The 20,871-nt window shown below is 37.9% G+C and overlaps 2 protein-coding genes across 2 annotated transcripts in view; one reads left to right on the top strand and one right to left on the bottom strand.

The window, feature by feature from the left end:
- The window catches only part of ELOVL4 (ELOVL fatty acid elongase 4), a 33,482-nt gene extending 14,032 nt beyond the window's left edge, over window positions 1–19,450 (bottom strand). Inside the window, exon 1 of the mRNA XM_081038329.1 lies at window positions 18,885–19,450. Within this exon, the coding sequence (XP_080894455.1) occupies window positions 18,885–18,984 (100 nt within the window). The 5' untranslated portion in view covers window positions 18,985–19,450. The remainder of the gene's footprint in view (window positions 1–18,884) is intronic.
- The window catches only part of LOC308492878 (uncharacterized protein), a gene marked incomplete at its 5' end in the record, with an annotated part of 32,082 nt that continues 30,154 nt past the window's right edge, over window positions 18,944–20,871 (top strand). The window contains one exon of the mRNA XM_081038339.1: window positions 18,944–19,664. Coding sequence (XP_080894465.1) covers window positions 18,944–19,663 — 720 coding nt within the window. The 3' untranslated portion in view covers window position 19,664. The remainder of the gene's footprint in view (window positions 19,665–20,871) is intronic.

The raw sequence follows: 20,871 nt of genomic DNA, 5'->3' as shown, positions 1-20,871 counted from the left end.
CAAGAATAAATAAAAATGCATTATTTTTGATGTATAATGGGGGTAACCTGTGCAATTTTCTCATTCAACAGAGAAATTGAAAGAGAGAACTAACAAAGAGAGAAACATGAGTAACAAGCTAAAGATCTGACAATATGAAACACTAACAGAGACCAATAGAATAAAAAACGTGGAGGGGAATAGGTAAAGTGGAGGGCAATATGGCACAAATATAAATTGGTTCTAGTAGATCTGTCTGTCAAATTGTCAAATTATCAGAGAAATCATGCAAGACCACCAGTAAACAGATGGACTGAGTTTTAATGCCAGCTCTGCTCGCTACTGTGCATAGGGCACAGGCTGTCTTCGTCCCCTACAAAACCTGGTAGAGAGAAGGTGAATTATGTTAGTGCTTCTCCAACTCTAAGGAGAAGAAGAATCACTGGTGGGGCATAGTTAAAATGCAGGTTCTGACTCAGTAGGTCTAGGGTACAGCCCATTTTTAAGAAGATTCTGCATTTTCTTGGAAGATCCAACTGATGCTATGACAATACTCCATGGACCCCCTTTTCAGTACCAAGAAATTAGGTGATCCCTAAGGTTTCTTGTGTGTTTTTTTTAACTTCTGAAAATTGTTGCTTTTTCAAATAATAATTAGTAAGAAAAATGGAATTGAAAATGAGGGAAACTGGATCCAAAAAATAGGCAATTTTCACTGATCAGGGGACCCATTTTGTGTTGCCAGAGTACCTGCATAGGTCTCTATTCTGTTGCAGCACCCATCACATTGTCCAGTGACCTTCCTTTAAAATGTAATCACCCTGAAGGCAGGAGCTGGGTCTTTCATTCTTATACTGCAAGACCTATGGAGGTGTTGCAACATTTATTTGATGAATAAATGAGGATGGGATAACTTTTTTTCATATTAGTCCTTTACTCTCAACCCCTTCAGTGAAATCCAGCAGTACATTTATTGATATTCAAGGTTTCTTCAGTATATAGCAATCCTTTCCTACAGCTTCTTCCCAGATCCTCCTCTAGGTTGGTTCAGATACAACTTCAACCTAAGTCAATGACACTTCATCCTGTATTTAGTGAATACACGTATGCTCTCAGGCTCAGTGTCTTAAATGCACTGCTTTCTATAGGGACAGAAAGGCAATGCCCTCATTTCTTTGCCCAGCAATGCAAGTCATGCATTCATTCAGCAACTACTAAACTAAGCTGTTTTCAGCCTATAGAAGCCCACATTTCACACCACACCCTTCTCAAATTAGCCCTTACAGTTTACAAGGGTCAGATTGTTCTCAAAAATTCCACCTACAGAGATTATTATGGAAATTGTAGTAAATAATTGTCAGAGACCTGAACCACAGCATAACAACTCCCATCCTGTGAAAATATTTCTGTGAATTCCTCCAGCTCTTTGCAATTACTTGTGTCTTTTTGAACTACTTGTAGTAATATTTCGTTTAGTACTTCTGACAAAATTCAAATATCCTATACTTCTTTTCTATGTTCTCTTTTCACTAAAAAGGATTGAGTGCATCACAATAGTGTCATACAATGATATGAAAATTCACCATTACTAAACAGGCCCCCTACCCAAGTTTTGAAAAAAAAAAAAAGAGGGATTAGAACAGCAAATGGAAATCATGAGTACTGAAGCTTTACATAATTTATAAAACCTTAAAATAATGACTATCCAGCTTTTCATTGATGTACTTGTTAAAATAACTTTATATGTTGCCTACCTTCTAAGAAAGATGTGTGCATTTGCTTGTGTTTTTTGCTTTGTTTTGGTTTGGTTTTTTTGCTTTTTCCCCCAGTTTTAATGAGAAATAACTGACATATTTCACTGTATACATTTAAGGAATACAAAAAGATGGTTTGATTTATATATGTATAGTGAAATGATTAGCACAATAAGTTCAGCTAATGTTTATCTTCTCATATAGATACAATAAAAAGGAAAAAAAACTTTCTCCTTGTGATGAGAACTAGGATTTACTCTCTTAACTTTCCTACACTACATCAGTAGTATTTATTTATCTTGTAACTGGAAGTTTGTACCTTTGACCACTGCCTTCAATTTCACATTTCCTCACCCTCCACTTGTGGTAACCACAAGTCTGATCTGTTTCTGTTTGAGTGTTGTTGTTGTTTTTAAAAACATTTTAAAAGTAAATTAAATGCCCTATTCATTATAGTTGCACTGAATCTAAAGGTAGATTATGTATATTAGAGTAGGAGAAAATATATTTCAAGTATGTTGTCAACATCCTAATTGTACACAGGTATGGGTGGGAATACATACCATTAATCTATTGAGAGAGAGACAGAGAGACAGAGAGACAGAGAGACAGAGACAGAGAGAGAGACAGAGAGAGAGACAGAGAGAGAGAGAGAGAGAGAGAGAGAGAGAGAGAGAGAGAGAGAGAGAGAGAACATTCTATTAAAACCCAATCCTTCCTGCCACCACTAGAGTCAAATTCTGTCATGAAGGAATGCCAAGATTCAAATGGGTTTTATGTAACATTCTTGGAAATTCTCTGCTTGAAAAGCTTTTTTGGAGGGGATCAATATGGCACAAATATAAACTGATTCTAGTAGATCTGTTTGTCAAATTGTCTTATTTGTATATTATTAATATGTTTATGCCTTCGTGTGTTAGTGATTTTGCTCTTATTCTGAACCTATTTAATTCTTTCATGTTGCATGTAAACCTTTATCTAAACTAGAGTTATAGAATTTTAGATTTAGAAATGATCCCTTTATCTTCAAATGAGATTCATACAGCCTTGCCCAGGAAGGGAGAACAATTGCTTTATGTATCCTAGCCAGTATTCCAGCACCACTCAGTCACCATGTCTATTAATTTTAAGGGAGAAAAATGTCCCAATTTCTTCCTAAATTATAGGTACAAATGATATTTTAAAATAGAATTGTAACTATCAATCATTCTCCTTCAAGGGAAAGAAAATAAGAGAGACCTACAGAAGTTTCTTTAGCAGAAAAAAGGACAAGAGATACTCAAACAAACCAAGTTTCACACTTCCTTAGGTGCTGTATCCGGCAGACCTATTCTAGGATCCTGAATACTTTGGAAATCATGACACAAGGAGTTGTGGGAAAGGACTAATGATGTTTAGCCTGGAAAAAAGAAAGAGGCCTCATCAAACACTAATAGATCTAAAGAGAGATCCAATTTATTCTCTATTTCTGGAGAATAGAGAATATTATTAGAACCAACGAAAAGAAGTTTTGGGGAGGTAAATCATACCTAAATTCAGAAAATTTCTAACCACTGGCTCTTTCTTTAGCAGAAAGAGCTATCTTTTTCATAATGAATTCCCTATCCTAGTTTTAAATTAAATTTAACCAAATCTAAAGCTAAATATTAAAGCAAATCAAGTTCAGGAGCCAGAGACTTTATTTTAATAATAATTACCAAGACACATTACCTTAATCCTCTGGACCCTTCAGGGTTAACTCTTTCTCGGGAACTAGTTTCCATTTAGAACATTTTGACTGTTTCATAAAGCTCATGCCAAGTAGGACTGATGTATTTACAAACATTAGTTTGGTCAGCAAGCCCGCAATTTTATCTGTATTGAAAGGCCATGTATTGTTTACACAACTATATGTGTTTGTCAAAACTCACAAACAGTTCACTAAAAATAGTTAGTTTTATTATGTATAAATTATACCTATAAAAAAAATGGGAAGAAAAATCGTCCACCTAAAGTGGGGCTGGTCTTGAACACCTTCCGCCAATAGGTTTTTATTCTTAACATGATTTGTATCTTAAAATCACATAGTGTGGTAGATAGTACAGTCCGACTCTTTACCTCTTCTGAGCTAAGTGATTTGGGGCAGGTTATTTTGTCCCTAACCTCTCAAAACTTCTTGCCTATTAGAGGAGAAGACAGACATGAAAAAATCATGTGCTTTGCAGGAAAAGGATTGCAAAATCAGAGGACAGTCTTAAGAACAATGTTAGGACAGAAGAGAGGAGAGAAGGCAGACTTTAAGAACAGACATTTGAACTGTTTCTTGAAAAATAAAAGAGGAATTTGCCAAGCAAACAAGGAGGGAGGAAGGCCCTTCCTCTTACCTGAGAGAACCATAGGTATGTATAAATAGCCCAAAAGCAAAAAATAAAACACTTATTTTTTTATTCTTAGGCCTAAAGGAGGCCTAAAAAAAAAGAGATATATAATGAAAGATGGCAAGAATTACTGAAGATTTATAAGTCAGATCAGAACTGGGAGAGTCTTACAAACCATGGTGAAGAGGTTGGAATTTACCCTGTAGGTAATAGGGAGATACTTAATTGGTTAAAAATAGGGGATCACATTTGGCTTTTAAAAGCTCATGGTGGAGGCAGTGGAAGAAGTACTGAAGAGGACATGTCAAGAGGGATCAGTTGGATCAGTGGTTCTCAAACATCTGTCTGTTGCGAGGCTGCCCACATAAGCATCATCTGCTTATTAAAAAATAGATTCCTAGGCACCCCCCAGATCTACTGAATCAGAATCTCTGTGGGTGGGGCCCAACACTATGATTTCAAAGTGCCTTGGTGATTCTGATGGGCAGCCAGACTTGGAGACCACTAGATTGCAAGAAATGATGGAAATCTGGATTCAGGGGGCTGTACTAGTGATGGAAAAGATGGGCAATATGAAAGTTACAAGAGGAAATCTACAGACTTAGATGTAAGGGGTGAGAGTGAAAGAAAAGTTCAGGAGAATTCCCAGATTTCTGGCTTGGCTGGTGCCACAGATGGTGAAGTCATGATCCAGGACAGAACATAAAGGAAGAGGAGCAGATCTAGAAGGAGATGACCAGGTGAATTTTTAAACATCTTAGGTTTGAAGTCCTTGTGGGACAGCTACTTGGAGGTAGCCAGTAGGCTCAGCTGCAGAGGGCTGCCTGGGCTGCAGAAACACAGAGGAGTCACTGGCAATGAAAACCACGTCAGAGTTGGAGGTCATAAGGGGAATAGCACGTAGAATGAGAGAATAAAATGAGCAAGGACTGAACCCTAGGGACCACTTACAGGAAGAATGGGAGAAACGGCAGCAAAGCATCCAGAGAGGAAAGAAGAGAAAAGAGAACATGAAGTCATGAAGACCAAAGGAGTAAGGTGTTTCCCAAATGATGGGGTAGGCAACAGATTCTATAGATGGAGGATCAACTGTTCCTTTCTTTTTAATGAGGAAATACTATCTCATAGGGTTGATGTGTGATGATTAAATGTGAAAGTTTCTAGCACACATGGATGCCACAAAGTCACTCCTTCTGCTATTCCCTCTCCAGTCTAAATCTTCACACAAATGTCTAATGTCAGGAATAATCTGAGTCCCTCCCACTAAAAGTCAAGCCCTTCGATGTCTTCTAGACCTTTTCTTCCTGATCTAGAGGAGTTCTCTAGGTTCTGAATATGGACTCTCTCGTATCAGACTACCAGAATTAGAAGCCTGGCTCCCTCATTTACCTGAATAAACCTGAGCAAGTTCTTTAGTCTCTTTGACCTTATAGATGATAACAGGAGGTTGTTGGGAGGAATAAGATGCTATATATACAGTGTCTGACAGAATAAAAGCTCAACAAATGTTGGCATTGTCAAATATTATTGATAACTATCCAACCACTAAATCCTCCTCTCTTCCAAGAGTTAAACCAAATTAAAGAAAAACTACCATCAATAATTAATCTTAGGGAAAGAGTTTAAACTGAGAAGACAGAACATTTTATAACTTACCTACTGAGAAGACAAGCACATTTTATAATATATTCACGAGAGCAAATACATAACAAGTCTAAGTCTGAATTTTGAATTATTCAGAGGCTTGGAAAAAAACCTTTTTAAAGAAAATTTAAACCAGATTTTAATAAATAATAAAACACTTGTAATCCATCCAATAGTTTTAAAGTAGTGCAAGTCTTTTAGAAACCTCTACTTACATACAAATAACTATAATTCTTACAATGAATTACCAGTATGTATATACACAATGGAACACTACTCTGCCATAAGAAAAGATGAAATAGTGCTATTTGCAACAAAATGGATGGATCTTGAGATTATTATGCTAAGTGAAATAAGTGACACAGAAAAAGTCAAGAACCATATGGTATCACTGATATGTGGGATATAAAACTGAAAGCAACAAAGGAACAAGACAAACAAACAAAGAAATGAAAACTTGCAGACACAGACAATAGTTTATTGGTTATCAGAGGGTAAGGGGGGAGGTAGAAGACAGTGAACAGGGTCAAATATATGGTGATAGAAGGAGAACTGACTCTGGGTGGTGAACACACAATGTGATGTATAAATGAATTGTACACATGAAACCTATGTAATTTTACTAACCATTGTCACCCAATAAATTTTAATTTTAAAAAAAGTTATCACTAGGTACATTAAAGCAACGTCCTTAAAAGTCTCTAATAGACCTCTTTTTTTTTTTTTTGATAGTCTGATACCTTTTAACATTTTTTAGAACTCAGGATTTCCACCAGTCATCATGAGCCTTCTTCTCAATTGGTCTAAACTGGTCACCATCTCCCCTCAAAAAAATTAATAAAATTTTTAATTTTCCAAATTAATTTTTAATTTTTAATTTTCCAAATTAAAAATTCCTAGAATTAACAAGTAAGAGCATAAGATTACAGTAGGAAATAATTCTAGTTGGGTGAGTACTTGGGAAGTCACGTGGAACAGAGAGAGAGTGGCACAAGGAACAGGACCCGATGAAAGAACAACTGGATTCCAGCTCTATCAGTCATTTTCGACCCCAAAGATTGTGAATCTGAAACTCTGAGCCACAATTTCCTCCTAGGTAAAATGGGGGGAAGGGCAATAATAAGATGACCAAACCACAAGAGTTGTTCTGGGGCTCAAATTGAAAACCCTCTAAAGGAAGCCCCTCCTACATGAACTCTTTTTGTACTTGAAAGTATTAAATATGTATTTCTTGTGAAACTTTTAAAGCTCACTGTGATTACTTCTATCATACCGTGCACCTATCCCGTCACTGTTTGCTTAACTGCGTCCCACAACTGACTGGGAAGAGGCTGAGGCCCTTATCTCTACAGCACAAACTTGCGCAGTGTACGCCCCCAGCGAATGGATGCACTCAACTGAGGACTAGCAGACAAAGAAAATCACAAAGTATTTAGAAAATAAATTTACTATTATTATTCTATTATTATTATTATAGCTGCTGTAACTATACACATTCAGGACATTTCAAAACTCCCCTTTTGATTCAGGTGAAAAAAAGCAACAGTTATTGATCAATATGGTTCTAAAGGATTTATAAGTCTCTGTCGAGGTAAAAAACAATGAAATGTTCTACAAAAAGCCATGTCATTGTTTGGTTTTCTTAAATATATTTTAAAGTCAACAGTTGAACAGTTTTTTAAATTCTTCTTTGTCCATAGTAGTACACAGTAGCAGATTATCAAAGAAGTTACTCCATTCACTTGCTATTCAAAGTGTGGTCCAGGCACCAGCAGAAAAGCGTCTCCTGGAATTTCACTAGAAATGCAGAATCTCAGGCCTCACTCCAGACTTACTAAGCCAGAATCTGTATTTTAATAAGATTGCCAAGTGATTTACACATTTAAAATCTAAGAACTGCTCTAGTCTGCTCAGAAATGGGGGCCTACTTTACATAATACATAGTCAAGTCATGAAAGTTTGATTAATTTGTTCCTAGAATCTACCTGAATAAATCAGCCACTTGTTTCTCTTCTAACAACATCTATATCTATTTAACCTACAATAAACAAAAGAAAAATACAAGCCTAACAACCAACTAGAGATAGTGAGTAGCTTCAGAGTATATTCAAGACATCAAGAAGTATGTACGACATATTATTTTCTAAAACAATTCATCCTTCTTTAGTAAGTCAGCACCAGCAGTGGCAAATCAACTCCATCTTTTCTTCACGCCGAGGCCAATAATCACTAATGTACAACTGCTATTGTTAAAAATCCATTTGCCTTTACTGATCACACAAAAACAATGGTTACTCAATGCCATATTGTACACTAAAAGCACCTCAAAGGTAAACTGCAGTCCTTTTCTTAAGGAGGTAGTCATGTCTTCCTCCATTTATTGTAAATATGGTGAGGACCAGGGCCAAGGCCCTTGATGTGTCTCTCTAACAATACCTACCTAGTATATAAGCAGCCTTAAACTTTTGTTAAAAGAAATTTTTAATGAAAAATGTAGATAACTGTTGTCAAGAAGAGTTCAAGAAAGATCTTATCTCTGGGAAAGGGATAAACTAAATAATACCATAAGGCCCCTTCTAGGTTCTAGCCTAAATTATGGTGCTTCACATATTCTCCAAGCCAAGTAAGAGCGTGGGTATCAGTGAGGTGAAAAAGGCAAAAGTAGAGAAGAAAGGATCACACAACTCAGTACAATGATAACAGCGAACGATCTGAGATATACTCTAAAAATAAAATGCAGGTTCTAAATGCGGTGGATAAATGAGACATCAGTTTCCTGTTGAGTCAGGCTGATGAGCATGGGGAATTTCTGCTTTAACCCCCAATGTACTCAGGAAAGAGGATGATGGTTTGAGCTTGGAAGACAGCCTGGATGAAAATAAGGAAAGGGCAGTTCTTGCAGAATGCAGAGGTGAACCAGCCAGAAACTGGGTTAAAAAATGACCAAGAGGTCAGAGTGTGATGAGCAGACGGAAAGGAATGGAGACCTTCACCAGCAAGGCCAGGGTAAGCTACGGTGTCTGAAGGTATGAGAGAACAAATCGCCTCAGAATCTGGAGCAGGGTTGGAACAAGAGAGCAAAAATGTTTTATGTAACTCAGTTGTACCATAGTCACTCAAGACCCTGAAAGAATGAAGACGTTAAAAAGCAGAGGAAAAAACAATTTTGGTTCCAAGTTTGCCTAAACAGAGATCATGATAAAGGTAGAAAGTGAGAGAAATTACAGAATTTCCCATAGAAAGAAAAGTAAATAGGAATGGAGTCAGAGGCTGCAAAGGAAAAAAAAGCAGTAACATAGATGAGGTGAGGAAATCAATGTGTAACTCAAGCTGAAAACTGATTACTCTGAGATTGATTTGGGGAGGGTTAGTACTAGATGAATAAGATCCAGGGAAAATCAGTTTACTCACTTGGAAAGTGGGGATACTAGTGCCTAGCCCAAAGGAAAATTAAATTAAATGATAATACATAGAAAGCATTGGACACAGTGCCTGATACTCAGTAAACATCCCATAAAGGTTCACTATTATTACTGGGCAATAAAACATTATGTGCTGGATGAATAAAGAGCTGTACTGCTGTAGGAAAAGGTCACTCATGTGGGAAGGAGAAAGATCTTGAATCAATCCTAGATCTGTTCTTTTCCAGTATTTTTAAGTCTATTTCTTCATCATAGAATACTTACGTTATAGGGATGCTATGAACATCAAATAAGACAAGGTATATAAAAGGCATATTACAGCATTTTATAATCCATAATAGTCCTACTAGAAGCTCAGTAAATAGCTGTGAGTTTCACCATGTGTAGATGATATCTAAATTCATGGTTTTAAAAACAATGACATATTCATAAAAGCCAGTTCATAGGAAAAAGGGAAACATACCAATGGGAGGATGGAGCAAGAAGAGGTCTGGGGGAACATATTTTATTTAGATATATTTTTTATTACATATATTTTTATTAATACATATGTATATGTATACACACATATATACATATATATGTATATATATAAAATGTTGTTACAAAAGTGTTCTCTCTGTTCTCTCAAAATGTTACAGAAAATTCAGTATCCTTTTTTCACACTTAAAGAATGAAACAATAAGCAAAGAATATCAACACATTATGAACTCATAAGAAGAAAACCTATTTTCATTGCTTATCTCTTGCTCTTCTAATTTCCCCTAATAAAGAATTTCTAGAAAGGTAGGCCAGACCCTTAGGACCGAGCAAATGTTGTTTAATGGGAGAGTCACTAGGACAGAATTCAGGAATCCAGACTCTAGGCCTGACACTCGTCCATAAAGTCATATCATCTCTAGTCAATATCACTAAATTTCTCTGGATTTCAGCCTTTTTTCCTGGAAAATGGGGCGTATAATGTATGAATGTCCTTCTCCATGACGGTATGATTATGCTTTAAGAAATAGAGAACACAATTTAAATATAAGAATTTTTTTGTCTCAAAAAATAAAAATAAAAATAGAAATAAAATAAAATAAAATGTTGTTACAAAAGAATAATGCCTCATATCCTCGAAGCCAAGGTAGAATGCTGGTAAGTAGTTTCCTTCTCACCCAGTTTTCATATTTTTCTGGGCTTCTCAGAAAAAGCATTCATAAAACTTCATCCCTGGGAGTTCAGAGTCCAAACACCCCCTTTGGTACTACGAATGATCTTAAGGCTTTAAGAAAATTGAAATGGTGCTTCCTTTGGCAAAAAAAAAAAAAAGAAGAAGAAGAAGACTGAGGGTACAGAGTGTGAATGTGTATTTTAATGGGAACTTTGACCAAAATCTTTTCTTTTGTTCTATAACAGTGAATTTATTCCTTTACAATAAGTAACAATAGTTTTCAGTTCTTGTATTATAAAATTTGGCAAACACTTTTATAATTCGCTTTGAATATACTTTTTTTCTGGTGGTAGCCTATTCCATCATATGGAGGTCAACTTCATCTTCTCAAGCTAAATACCCTTATGTATATTTTATATGTAAATTATACATTCATATATATTGTATGAATAAATAAATGTATATAAATAAATATCACTCTTTAGTTTAATCTCATACAAGAGCCCTTACACTCCCTTTGATCATTTCAAATGTCTTTCTTTAGATTATCTCTGGTGGTATTATGACTGTTCAGATTTAGTATTCTAAACAGTGATACTATGTAGATAAGATAGCAGTATAAGATAAGGTAAAATAAGAGGAGATACATAGATTGGAGTATTGATTATTGCTTTCTTGCTTGGCTAGTGTAATGGGGGAACAAAACAACCTGTTTAGGCCCATTTCCACTATCGTGTTCATCTGCAAGTTATTTAGCTTCTGTGACACTCAGGAACTTCTAAACATATGGAAATAATGCCTGTCAGGCCTATCTCCCACTATTGTTGTGAAGTTCTTGGTAAAAGCTGTAAAGCAAAATACAAAAGCAAGTTTGTCTTCCTTGTTATCTGCTACTTTCTAGCCCCTTAGAGACCTGATATAAGTGGAATCATCAGTATTTGTATTCTTGTGACTCTCTTGTTTCAGCTAGCATAACATCCTCAAGGTTCATCTATGCTGTCGCATGTGTCAGCATTTCGTTCCTTTTAAGGCCGAATAATATTCCATCGTATGTATATACCTCATCTTGTTTATCCATTCACCCATCACTGGACATCTGGGTTGCTTCCCCCTCTTGGCTACTATAAATAGTGCTGTTATGAACATGAGTGTGCTAAAATATATGAAATTCTTTAACAATAAATATCTTGTGCCTAAGTTTTCATTTGACAAAGAAATAAAAATGAAAACAGAGAAGCTTACTCTTTGGCTACTCCCGTTCAAAATCATAAATGCCTTTATGTGAGGACACCTAACAGTAATTGACTCCTCAAGTGGATTAATTCATTTGCCTTTCAAATTCCAAGATTTACATTCTAATTAAAATGTAAAACAAATAAAATACTATATTGAGGTATTTGTTTAAGAATGACAATATTCCAAAAAAAACGTCTGATAAAAATAAGATTTTTAAAATTAGTCTTTGAGTTAAGGAACATATACCAAAACCATTTAGTTTCTTTTGTTTTCCCCATATTCTAAGACCTACAAATTTCTAGCAACTTTACAAATATTTTAAAATTTAAATTAGAAATGCTCACAGATAAAGTGCCTACAATTAAAAATCTTTTGTAACGATACATAAAATTTTGCATTTTTATAGAAAAATATAAAGATTAAGTTTAGACTATCGAAGCCATTGCTTTAGGAGATATGAAGATTCAATAAAGTGGCCTTAAGAGATCACATAGTTTCTATTTTTTTTTTTTGAGATTATGTAGTTTCAATCCACTCACAGCACAGGTATAAAAGTGAGACCTACAGAACCATGAATAACTTGCCCAAAACCATGTAACAAGCCATCCTCAGAAGTTGCATATTATACGGGGTTGCCAAAAAAATGTATATTCATGACTTATATTAGTCTTTTGTTATCAGTATATATTGAGTATTACAATTTTAATAGTTTTTTACTTTCTTAAAATGTGTATACATTTTTTGGCACCCTCTGTACATAATGTATAGTAAACTTATTCTTTAATGTTATTGCTACTACTTTTGACAAAATAGTTAATTCAAGGAATATTTAGATAATTAAATAGAGTTTTATAACAACACAGTGCTATGTCAAAGCGGGTGCTTTAATATCTGTATCCCTTTGTTTTTCTCTTCTTTTGCCTATTTCTTATGGAGCAGATAAGAGAAAGTAAAAAAGATAAAATATGAATCTGTAATTTTTTTTTCTATTTGGGCAGCACTGATAACGGTTTTTTTGGAAAAAATTGGAACTGTTGCATAGAATGAGGTTTTTAAATTATTGATCAATGTGCATTGATGTGAAATTGCTTTATCTATCTAAAACATTTTTAAAAGTTGCACCTCTATCTAGAATTTTAGATAGACCAGGAAAGACCTTAGAGATGACCTACTTCAAGTCTCTCAATGTACAGATGAAAAAAGTTGAGATTGGAAAAGCAAATGGACTTGCCCAAACTCTCAAAGCTAATTTGCGGGAGATCCAGGACCAACGCCTCGGTCATTTAAATCCAAGTCCAGTGTTCTTCCCATTCTCTATATCATGCCACCCCGCCTCACGTCCACATGTATCCCAATGCCGCATAGGCAATGAAGGGAGAAGAATTATGTCTGATTTTAAAACTCTTGAAAGTAACTGTTTTGTTGTTGTTTGTTTGTTTTTGCTTTTAAATAGACTTTATTTTTAGAGCAATTTTCACAGCAAAATTGAGTGGAAAGTAGAGAGTTAGCACATACCACCTGTCCACTTCCGCAACCTTACCCCACGATGCGCAGCCTCCCTCACTATCAGAATCACACACCAGAATGGTACATTTGTTACAATCGATGAACTTACATGGACACAGCATAAGCACCCACAGTCCTGTTTTTGCTAATTAATGATTTGATAGGTTGATTCCTTCATTACATATAGTCAACATCAATTGAATTTATGGCTAAGGTGATAAAAATTAACCAACTTTTTTTTCCTGTAGTTTAGTGTGGTCCAAAACCTTATTAGTATTTAGCAAACAAAATATATCATTGTTTGAACTTATGCTAGATTAAGGGGGTCATCTCTTGATACATACCAAATTAACAAATACCTGTACCACTCCTCAATGTTGGGGAGAAAAATACAGAGATGTGAAAAGGTAAATAATAACGGTTTAAACAGTTCACGACAATAGAGTCACAGAAATAATGGCACAAGGAAGTACATGAGCAATTGCTAAAGGCAATGAGATCAGATGAAAAGATGAAGGTTCCAGGGTACGATGGCCAAGAAAGGTTTCATGAAGAAGGGAAACTGCACTGGACTCTGGTGAAAGGCCATCTGTAGAGTACATGGTGGGGGAAGGGGGGTGGGGGACAGAAGGCAATAAAGGCAAAGGCAACAGTGTGATATGAAACATAAAGTTAGACACACTCATATTTTACTCAAGGGTGAGCTTTCCAAGTTTGCTAGGACTGCATGCAGGTCTGTGGGCAGGGAAATACTGACTGACCAGGTTTGAAAGGAAATTTGGTTTTGAAAGGCCATGTATTACCTTTCTTCTCTTTTCTAAAAGTTCAAACTCACAGGATTTAAAAAAATATAACACAATCTCATTCCAAGGGAAAATAAAACATTAGCACCTTGATTTGTTAAACAGGAGAAATGTCTTGATAATGAAAAGGTAAAAAAGAGTCATCTAAAATGAGAAAAGACAAATTCTGTTACATAGCTCTTCTATATGTGCCAATATATGTTAAATTCAATATAATAAGTGACTCAAATCCAAAATAATACGTTAACAATATTAAAGCATTTACTAATGTCATTATCATATGACTTGAGGGGGAAAAAAAGCAAATTGAATTTTAAAAGGATGACCAACTTCTTTGTGGCTCTTAAGATTACAAATGCATTGTCTGATATAATTATCTGGGTCATTCTTAAAATCTTTTCTCCCTAAATCAAAGAACCTAACTGTACAAAACTGTCCTGACACCAGTTTTAGAGTCTGCATTGTTTTACCCTCTTGGAATTCACCTGCAATAGGATTTCTGCTATATGCTCTTGGGAATGGACAAGAACATCAGCTATTAAAGTCCAGGAGTCTACCACCAAAAAAAAACCCTAAAACAAAACAAAAACAAAATCCAGACTGTGATGAAAGAAAAAACAAGAATACAAACCAGAAAACAAACATAAAACACCATAAAATGGCATGGATCTCTTAGGGGCTCCAGGGAAGTTATCAGAGAAGGATAACTCTAGAACCTCATTAAAAACACTGACCAAAGGAGATCCCACGTTAGGAACTGGTAATGGTCTACTTATTTGTCATTAATTGCGTAGAGCTTGGAATGTCTTTTCTCAGAGAAATATTAAAAATAGTGACTGGTTTCCCAGGCTAATCCAAACAAACAAAACCAATTTTAGACAATAAAATAAATGAAAAATCTATACGTTAACTGTGACAAAAAATAAAGCTAATATAAATAGCTTTATATTATACAATGTTTAACACACATGCTCCTCAGGGGCCTAGCAATCTCTGGAACAGACGTGCTTTTAGCCCAGCTTATTGGAGTTGAGTTAAATGTCCCCCCACCCCCCACAATCCCCCAGTTTCAGCAAAACAGACGACTCACTGGCCTTTAAGCACATTCCCAGTTTCTGTTGATTTTCAATCTTTGACACCCTTTTCCTTACTCTATTTATCCAAGTACTCTCCAATAGTATCCACATCATCTTCACATGATGAAACAACTAGAATATTCTAAAATCAGGACTGGTATATTCTTGACACAACTCGAGACTGCAGTAGAGGTGGAAATAGAGATGAGGAGAGTAGAGAAGGGCTTTTCTAACCTTCCCTACTCTCAAGTTAGGCCTGACTGACAGATCACATTGCCCTCAGACCATGGTCATTTTTCTCTAGACTTCATAAGCTGCATGGGGTCAATGACAAAGTGTCCTCATTCTCTCTCCAGAGCCCAGTACTGTGCCTGTACATGGCAAGTCATGTGGAAAGACCGAATGATTATATGAGCCTAAATTCCACATTTCATCACCATCCTTCTTTCTCTTGTACCATTCACTACCTTTTCCCTTCTGCCCCTTCCGAAGTGAATTTAAGGACCCAGCTAGGCTGGCCTTTTATGCTCTAAGTTCAACTCCCAAGTAAACACAAATTTTTCACCAAAATGTGAGGTACTATATCTGTGAACAGAGAACAATGTCAACCACCTGCACACATATACACATGCATGTGCATACATGCTCCACAAACAATGGCCATTTAAACATACAGAATCAAAAAGAAATATGGTTGCTCAGAAGACATATGGCCTTACTATGGACATGCTGGCTATAAACTCTTCAGGATGTTTTCATGCTACATGTTAGTTACACAAAAGGCTACTGGTAATCATTTATTAAAATAATAAATGAATGAAATGGATGATATAGACAAATTGAATATTTACAGATTGGGGACTATTTAGATTAATCAGTTTAAAAAATTTACATACAACTTTTCTTGATTAGCTATTCACTTTGAGTCTAAGATGCCAGTCCTAATAATTTTAATGTACTCATAAAATAAAAGAACAGAAGAAAAAAATAAACACAATAACATTAAAGTACCTACTCTTACCTCACCAACTGGTACAAAGTCCCGTATCAGTCTATACTTTCCTATGTATTAATAATATCAACCAAGATTAACTTACTTGTTCAAAATATCTAAAAATATAATATAGGAAAATGGAAAATGTTTTATTGTTTGTCTAAAAGTATAGTTCTTCTAAAGTTTTAATTCCAATAGGCAAAGTAAAAGTAACATTTTCTGTGTTAATATACTATGGGCCATATTCAGTATTTGCTAGAGGCATGCTGTTGAAAAGCTCTGTTTTTATACAGTGCTTTGGACATGTTTTATTAAATAGCACCATTTGATACAATAGCTCAAAGTGATATTTTTGCAGTAACTATTTGCCCTAGGACAAAAATATCTCCGATCATCAAATACACTCTACAAATCTGTAACTATTCCTGTTATGACAGTCCAAAGTAGATTCTGACTATTTACACTCAGAAACCTCAGTGGAAAGAAATATCTAATGAACAAATAAAACAGAAAGATAGTTCTGGGAATGAAAGCACTCAAGGGCACAGAGCCTCACTCGATTCTTGCTCTCCGTGAATAATTTGTATCCATTCACGACACTCACCACTATTTCTCAAGACCATCTATCTCTCCACCCATTTTTATTTCCCCCTTCTTTCCAAACATCTGACTCATCAACTTTTTCTTCAGCTCATCTAATAAGCAACTTTTCTACTTTGAAACTCCTTCACTCAGATTTTCATGAAATTATAGTGAGAAGAGATCCTCTTGGAACTGGAGCAGTGTGAATGAGTCCAAGAAAAGGTACCTGGAGAGCATGGAAAGGAGGGGGTGAGGCAGTGAAAGGAAATAGGACACCATAGGCGTCAGGTCTGTTCTGCCTGAATCTGAAAAACATTCCTCCTCACAGAGCAGCAAGGCAGAACAGACTACATCCCACTAAGCCTCTACGTTAGTTAAGAAATACCATCTACCTACGCTGGGTAGCTAGCTCATTAAGAAAGCAAGGAAGCAGTCTCAGGTTTCGTAAGTGGATAGCCAGAGTATGGGTGAATGCCTTCCCTCCGACCTGCTAGTGAGAGGTCACTTGTGTCCTGGTGGCTACTCCCACTTCTCAGGCTTGGCCCACAATATTATATTATTTTATATGCCTTCACAGGAAAGTAGCAAGCTTTCACATAAAGCTACCGCACAAGTTTCCTATTTCATTCGTGATGTATTTTACGCAAACATCATTAGAAAGGAATTAACCATCACAGAAAGGTGTACTCTATCTTTGCTCTAAATTCTCTTTGAGACTCAAGAAGTGGGAAAGCTCTGAGGCAGGAAGGGAATGACAGAAACGAATGAGAACTCCTGGGTGTGGTTCTGGCTATATGGAGATTGGAGGATCTTGACAATGTCTGAACTCTTAACTATGCAGAGTGCAATTACCTGCCAAAGAGCTTGTCTGATGTTCAGCTCTGCACAACTGTGTAATTGCAAACCCTGATGCAATGTTTAAATAACCAAAAATCACTTCAGAGATGAAGGGAAGGGCATCTTTCCCAGCTTTTGTAGGTACAGTAAAACTTCAGTGTAACAGTACATAGAAGAAAGACTTAAAAAGGAAAACCTGTATTAAAAACTGTCTTTCAGCCATTTTCAGTTGCAATGGCTAATTAAATAGCTTACTTCTCAGTATTTAATGCGAGAGCTTCTGAAAAAGAACACACTTTTCTAAAGAAGTTAAAGCCACATCAATGTAAAAGAATCATTTTGTCTCACTCAGCAATAATTCCAGCAACACATTTTCTCCACAACATATATCCCATGCATTGTACGGTATTCATGCTGTAACCACTATCCCATTTACTCTAACAACAAACACAAAAACTACAGGAATATATTTTCATTTCTAGGGAAGGAAAGCAGACTCATAACTGGTACCTTAATTTTCTCTCCTGCTGGAATGCAATGCAGTACTGCAAAAGGATTAAAAACCTTAAATCATAACATAATTTCTAAAATCCTGGTAACCTGATTTTTATTTCAAAAACATTTAAATGCCTTAAACCAAAAGCAACCGAAGTAACTGAAGAAAATAATGGTACAATGTAAAAATAACATCACCCTTGCTTCTGCTAGGAGAGCTGCATAACTCAACCAATTGCCGGTCCTGTCAAACTGTAACAACTAAAGGGAAAAGTTTGCTGATTTAAGAAAACTATATATGTAGACTTCTGGGGCAGCCTCTAGGTGCTGCTGTAGAGACCCCCTTCCTAAACACATTTATTTCCCGGTGTTTTAGCCTTCCCCTCCCCGTGACTGCACTGCGCAAATCCATTATAGACAATCACTTCAAACATAATTGCTGTTGAAAAAGCCCCGGAAACTAACATTGTTCAAGGTCCACGATGCCAAACGGTGGCGTTTTACTTTTCATTCCAAATTATACTATAATACTATAGGTGGACAAGCTAGACAAAATATTAGCAGGTTAGCAGGTTGTGTCAAAGCAACGAGGAGGCCGAAGCAAAAGGACAACTACCATCGGCGTCCCCCCCGCCCCCATCCGTCTCGCCCTACGGAATATTACTAAATGTTAAAACCAATCCTCTGCATACATTAGAACTGTCAGATGGATAGGGAGATATGGGAAGACAGGGTGGGGCGGTTTCTGCTTTGAACTCTCGGCAGCACAGGCTCCATCTGATATGTCACCTCCAGCATCCGAGAAGCTGCTGAGAGATGGTGGAAGCTCCGAGGGAAACCGCGCGAGCGTGGCGGGCAGGGGGAGGCCTTAACGTTGGGATCGGAGTCACCAGTGCCCGACAGCGGTCCCCCGCCCCGGCACCTCGGGTCCGTAGCATCCCAACGGCCGCAGTGGCCAGGGGCTCTGGGGCCCGTGCCGGGGAAGCCGGGGGCTGGTGTCTCCCGCAGGGCCGGGCGAGGATGGGGACGCCAGCGAGCGGCGTTACCTGTGATGGACCAGGTCCAGCGGTAGAACTCCACCGTGTCGTTGAGCGCCGTGGACACCATGTTCAGGACACTGCCCGGCTCCGAGTCCAGGAGCCCCATCGCGGCGGTCAGCGGGACAGGCGGCGGCGGGAGGAGAAAGCACAGACCCCGCGGGAGGGTCAACCGAAGGCGACGGCCGACGGGGCCAGCGGCAGCCGGGGACCCCTCGAGCGGCGGCGGCCCAGCAGCGTCTTTTCCTCCTTCTCGGGGCGCCGCAGGGGCACGGCTGCGGCGGCGGCGGCGGCGGCGAGCCGGGCAGAGGAGATGGTACCGTCCAGGCTCCCAAGAGGAGGAAGACGAGCTCCTGCCGCGAGCGCCGAGCGCTGCACCACTCTGCCGCCTCGCGCCGCCGCCGCTCCAATCTCCTAGGCTGGCGTCACGTGGGCGCGCGGGGGGCGGAGGACCGGCGCGCCCCTCCTCCCGCCCCCGCGCAGGGACTCGGGGACGCAGCGGGGATGCTGCGTTCGGGGGGCGCTGGGCGCCAGGTCCGCGCAGGCGCGTGCTGTTCCGCACGCCTCGTCCCCGCAACCCCTTTTCCTGGTGGCGCGGGAGCGGGACTCCTGGGTGGCTCCTGGCCGCCCTCCCCCGCGAGTCTCCGCGTGCTCCTTCCAAGCCTCCCTCCTCGGCCTCCGACCCCGAGGAGGAGGACAGCGCTTTCCCGCCGGTCACCTCGCATCCGCTCCGGAGACATCTTAGGAAACTCGACAGGGAAGAAGGGGCATTTTGTGGGCAAGGATGAGGTAGGCCAGGAGCGTTGGTCCTTACTTGTCATTCACTTGGTGATTTCCCTTGGGTTCTGTGTTCTTCACTCCCACAAGCACATGGTTGTCACTATGACAAGGGAAATGCACAAGTTATCCTTCAAAATTAGTGACGCTATAGTGATGAAGAATGGATGTTGGGGTCTACTCATTAACAAATCAATAGATACACGTTTTCCATCGTCGGTGGGGAATCCGCTTATACAGAAGGGCAATTTAATACACGGATTTTCTACTGCGTGAGTGGGCTGCGCCCCTAACCACACCCCCCTCCAACCCCAGGGGTTGTTCCATGGTCAACTGTAATTTGAATGAATGCTTGCATGTGTTTTGTAGAGCCTTTTAATACACATGGAATAATCAGAGATATAATTGTGGTAAATTAGGCCATTAGGAATTCAAAGAAGGAGGAGGAAGAGAGGCCTTACAGTTAGGATCTGAAGGAAACGAGGTGAATCTAAAAAGATAATTGCTTAGGAGACAAGGGACAATCTAGGCAAAAGAAGAAAAAGTAATTTTTTTTTTTATTTTGAAAAATTTAGATAATGAGGTGGGAGGCAACAGGACAATCTACCTCAGAAAAGTGAACCCCTGAAAAGTAGCAAAGGTACACTACATATAGTTCATAGTTTAATAATTTCTGACATCAAACAAGACCTTTAAGAATAGTCCAATAACCTTTTCAACGAGTTATTTAAACCTGTCACCTACTTTTTGTTTTACCTTTTCTCCAATTGTTGGTGTAGGATGTTCCATTTAAAGGTTACTGAGTCAAGTGTGTGATTGCTGCTCTTTGACACAGTTAAAACAGCATGGATATTATCTTTTATCAATTATTTGATTTCTCTTCCAGTTGACCCAGTTATATATTTTTGACTTTATTTTATATTGGAAGCATCCTAGAGGATAAGAATTATTTTGGGTTCCTTATTGAGGACCTAACCCAGTGCTGTAAGTAATAACTAATAAATATTTACGATAATGTCAAAATTGTACCTTTTTCAGAACATAATAAAGTCTGTTATAAGTGGCAAGAGATTTAGAAAGAGAAGAGGTAATTAAAAATAATCTATTGTATCATTCAAGCAACCAGTCTTCATTAAGTGTTCTGTTCTTGAAACTAATCAAATAAAATATAATTTATCAAATATATTTATCAGATTAAAATTTTTTGGATTGAAATTAT

This window comes from Rhinolophus hipposideros, assembly GCF_964194185.1.
Source record: "Rhinolophus hipposideros genome assembly, chromosome: 3".
NCBI classification, from domain to species: domain Eukaryota; kingdom Metazoa; phylum Chordata; class Mammalia; order Chiroptera; family Rhinolophidae; genus Rhinolophus; species Rhinolophus hipposideros.
The sequence above is the reverse complement of the archived record's forward strand: the minus strand, read 5'-3'. Positions and strand labels throughout refer to the sequence as shown.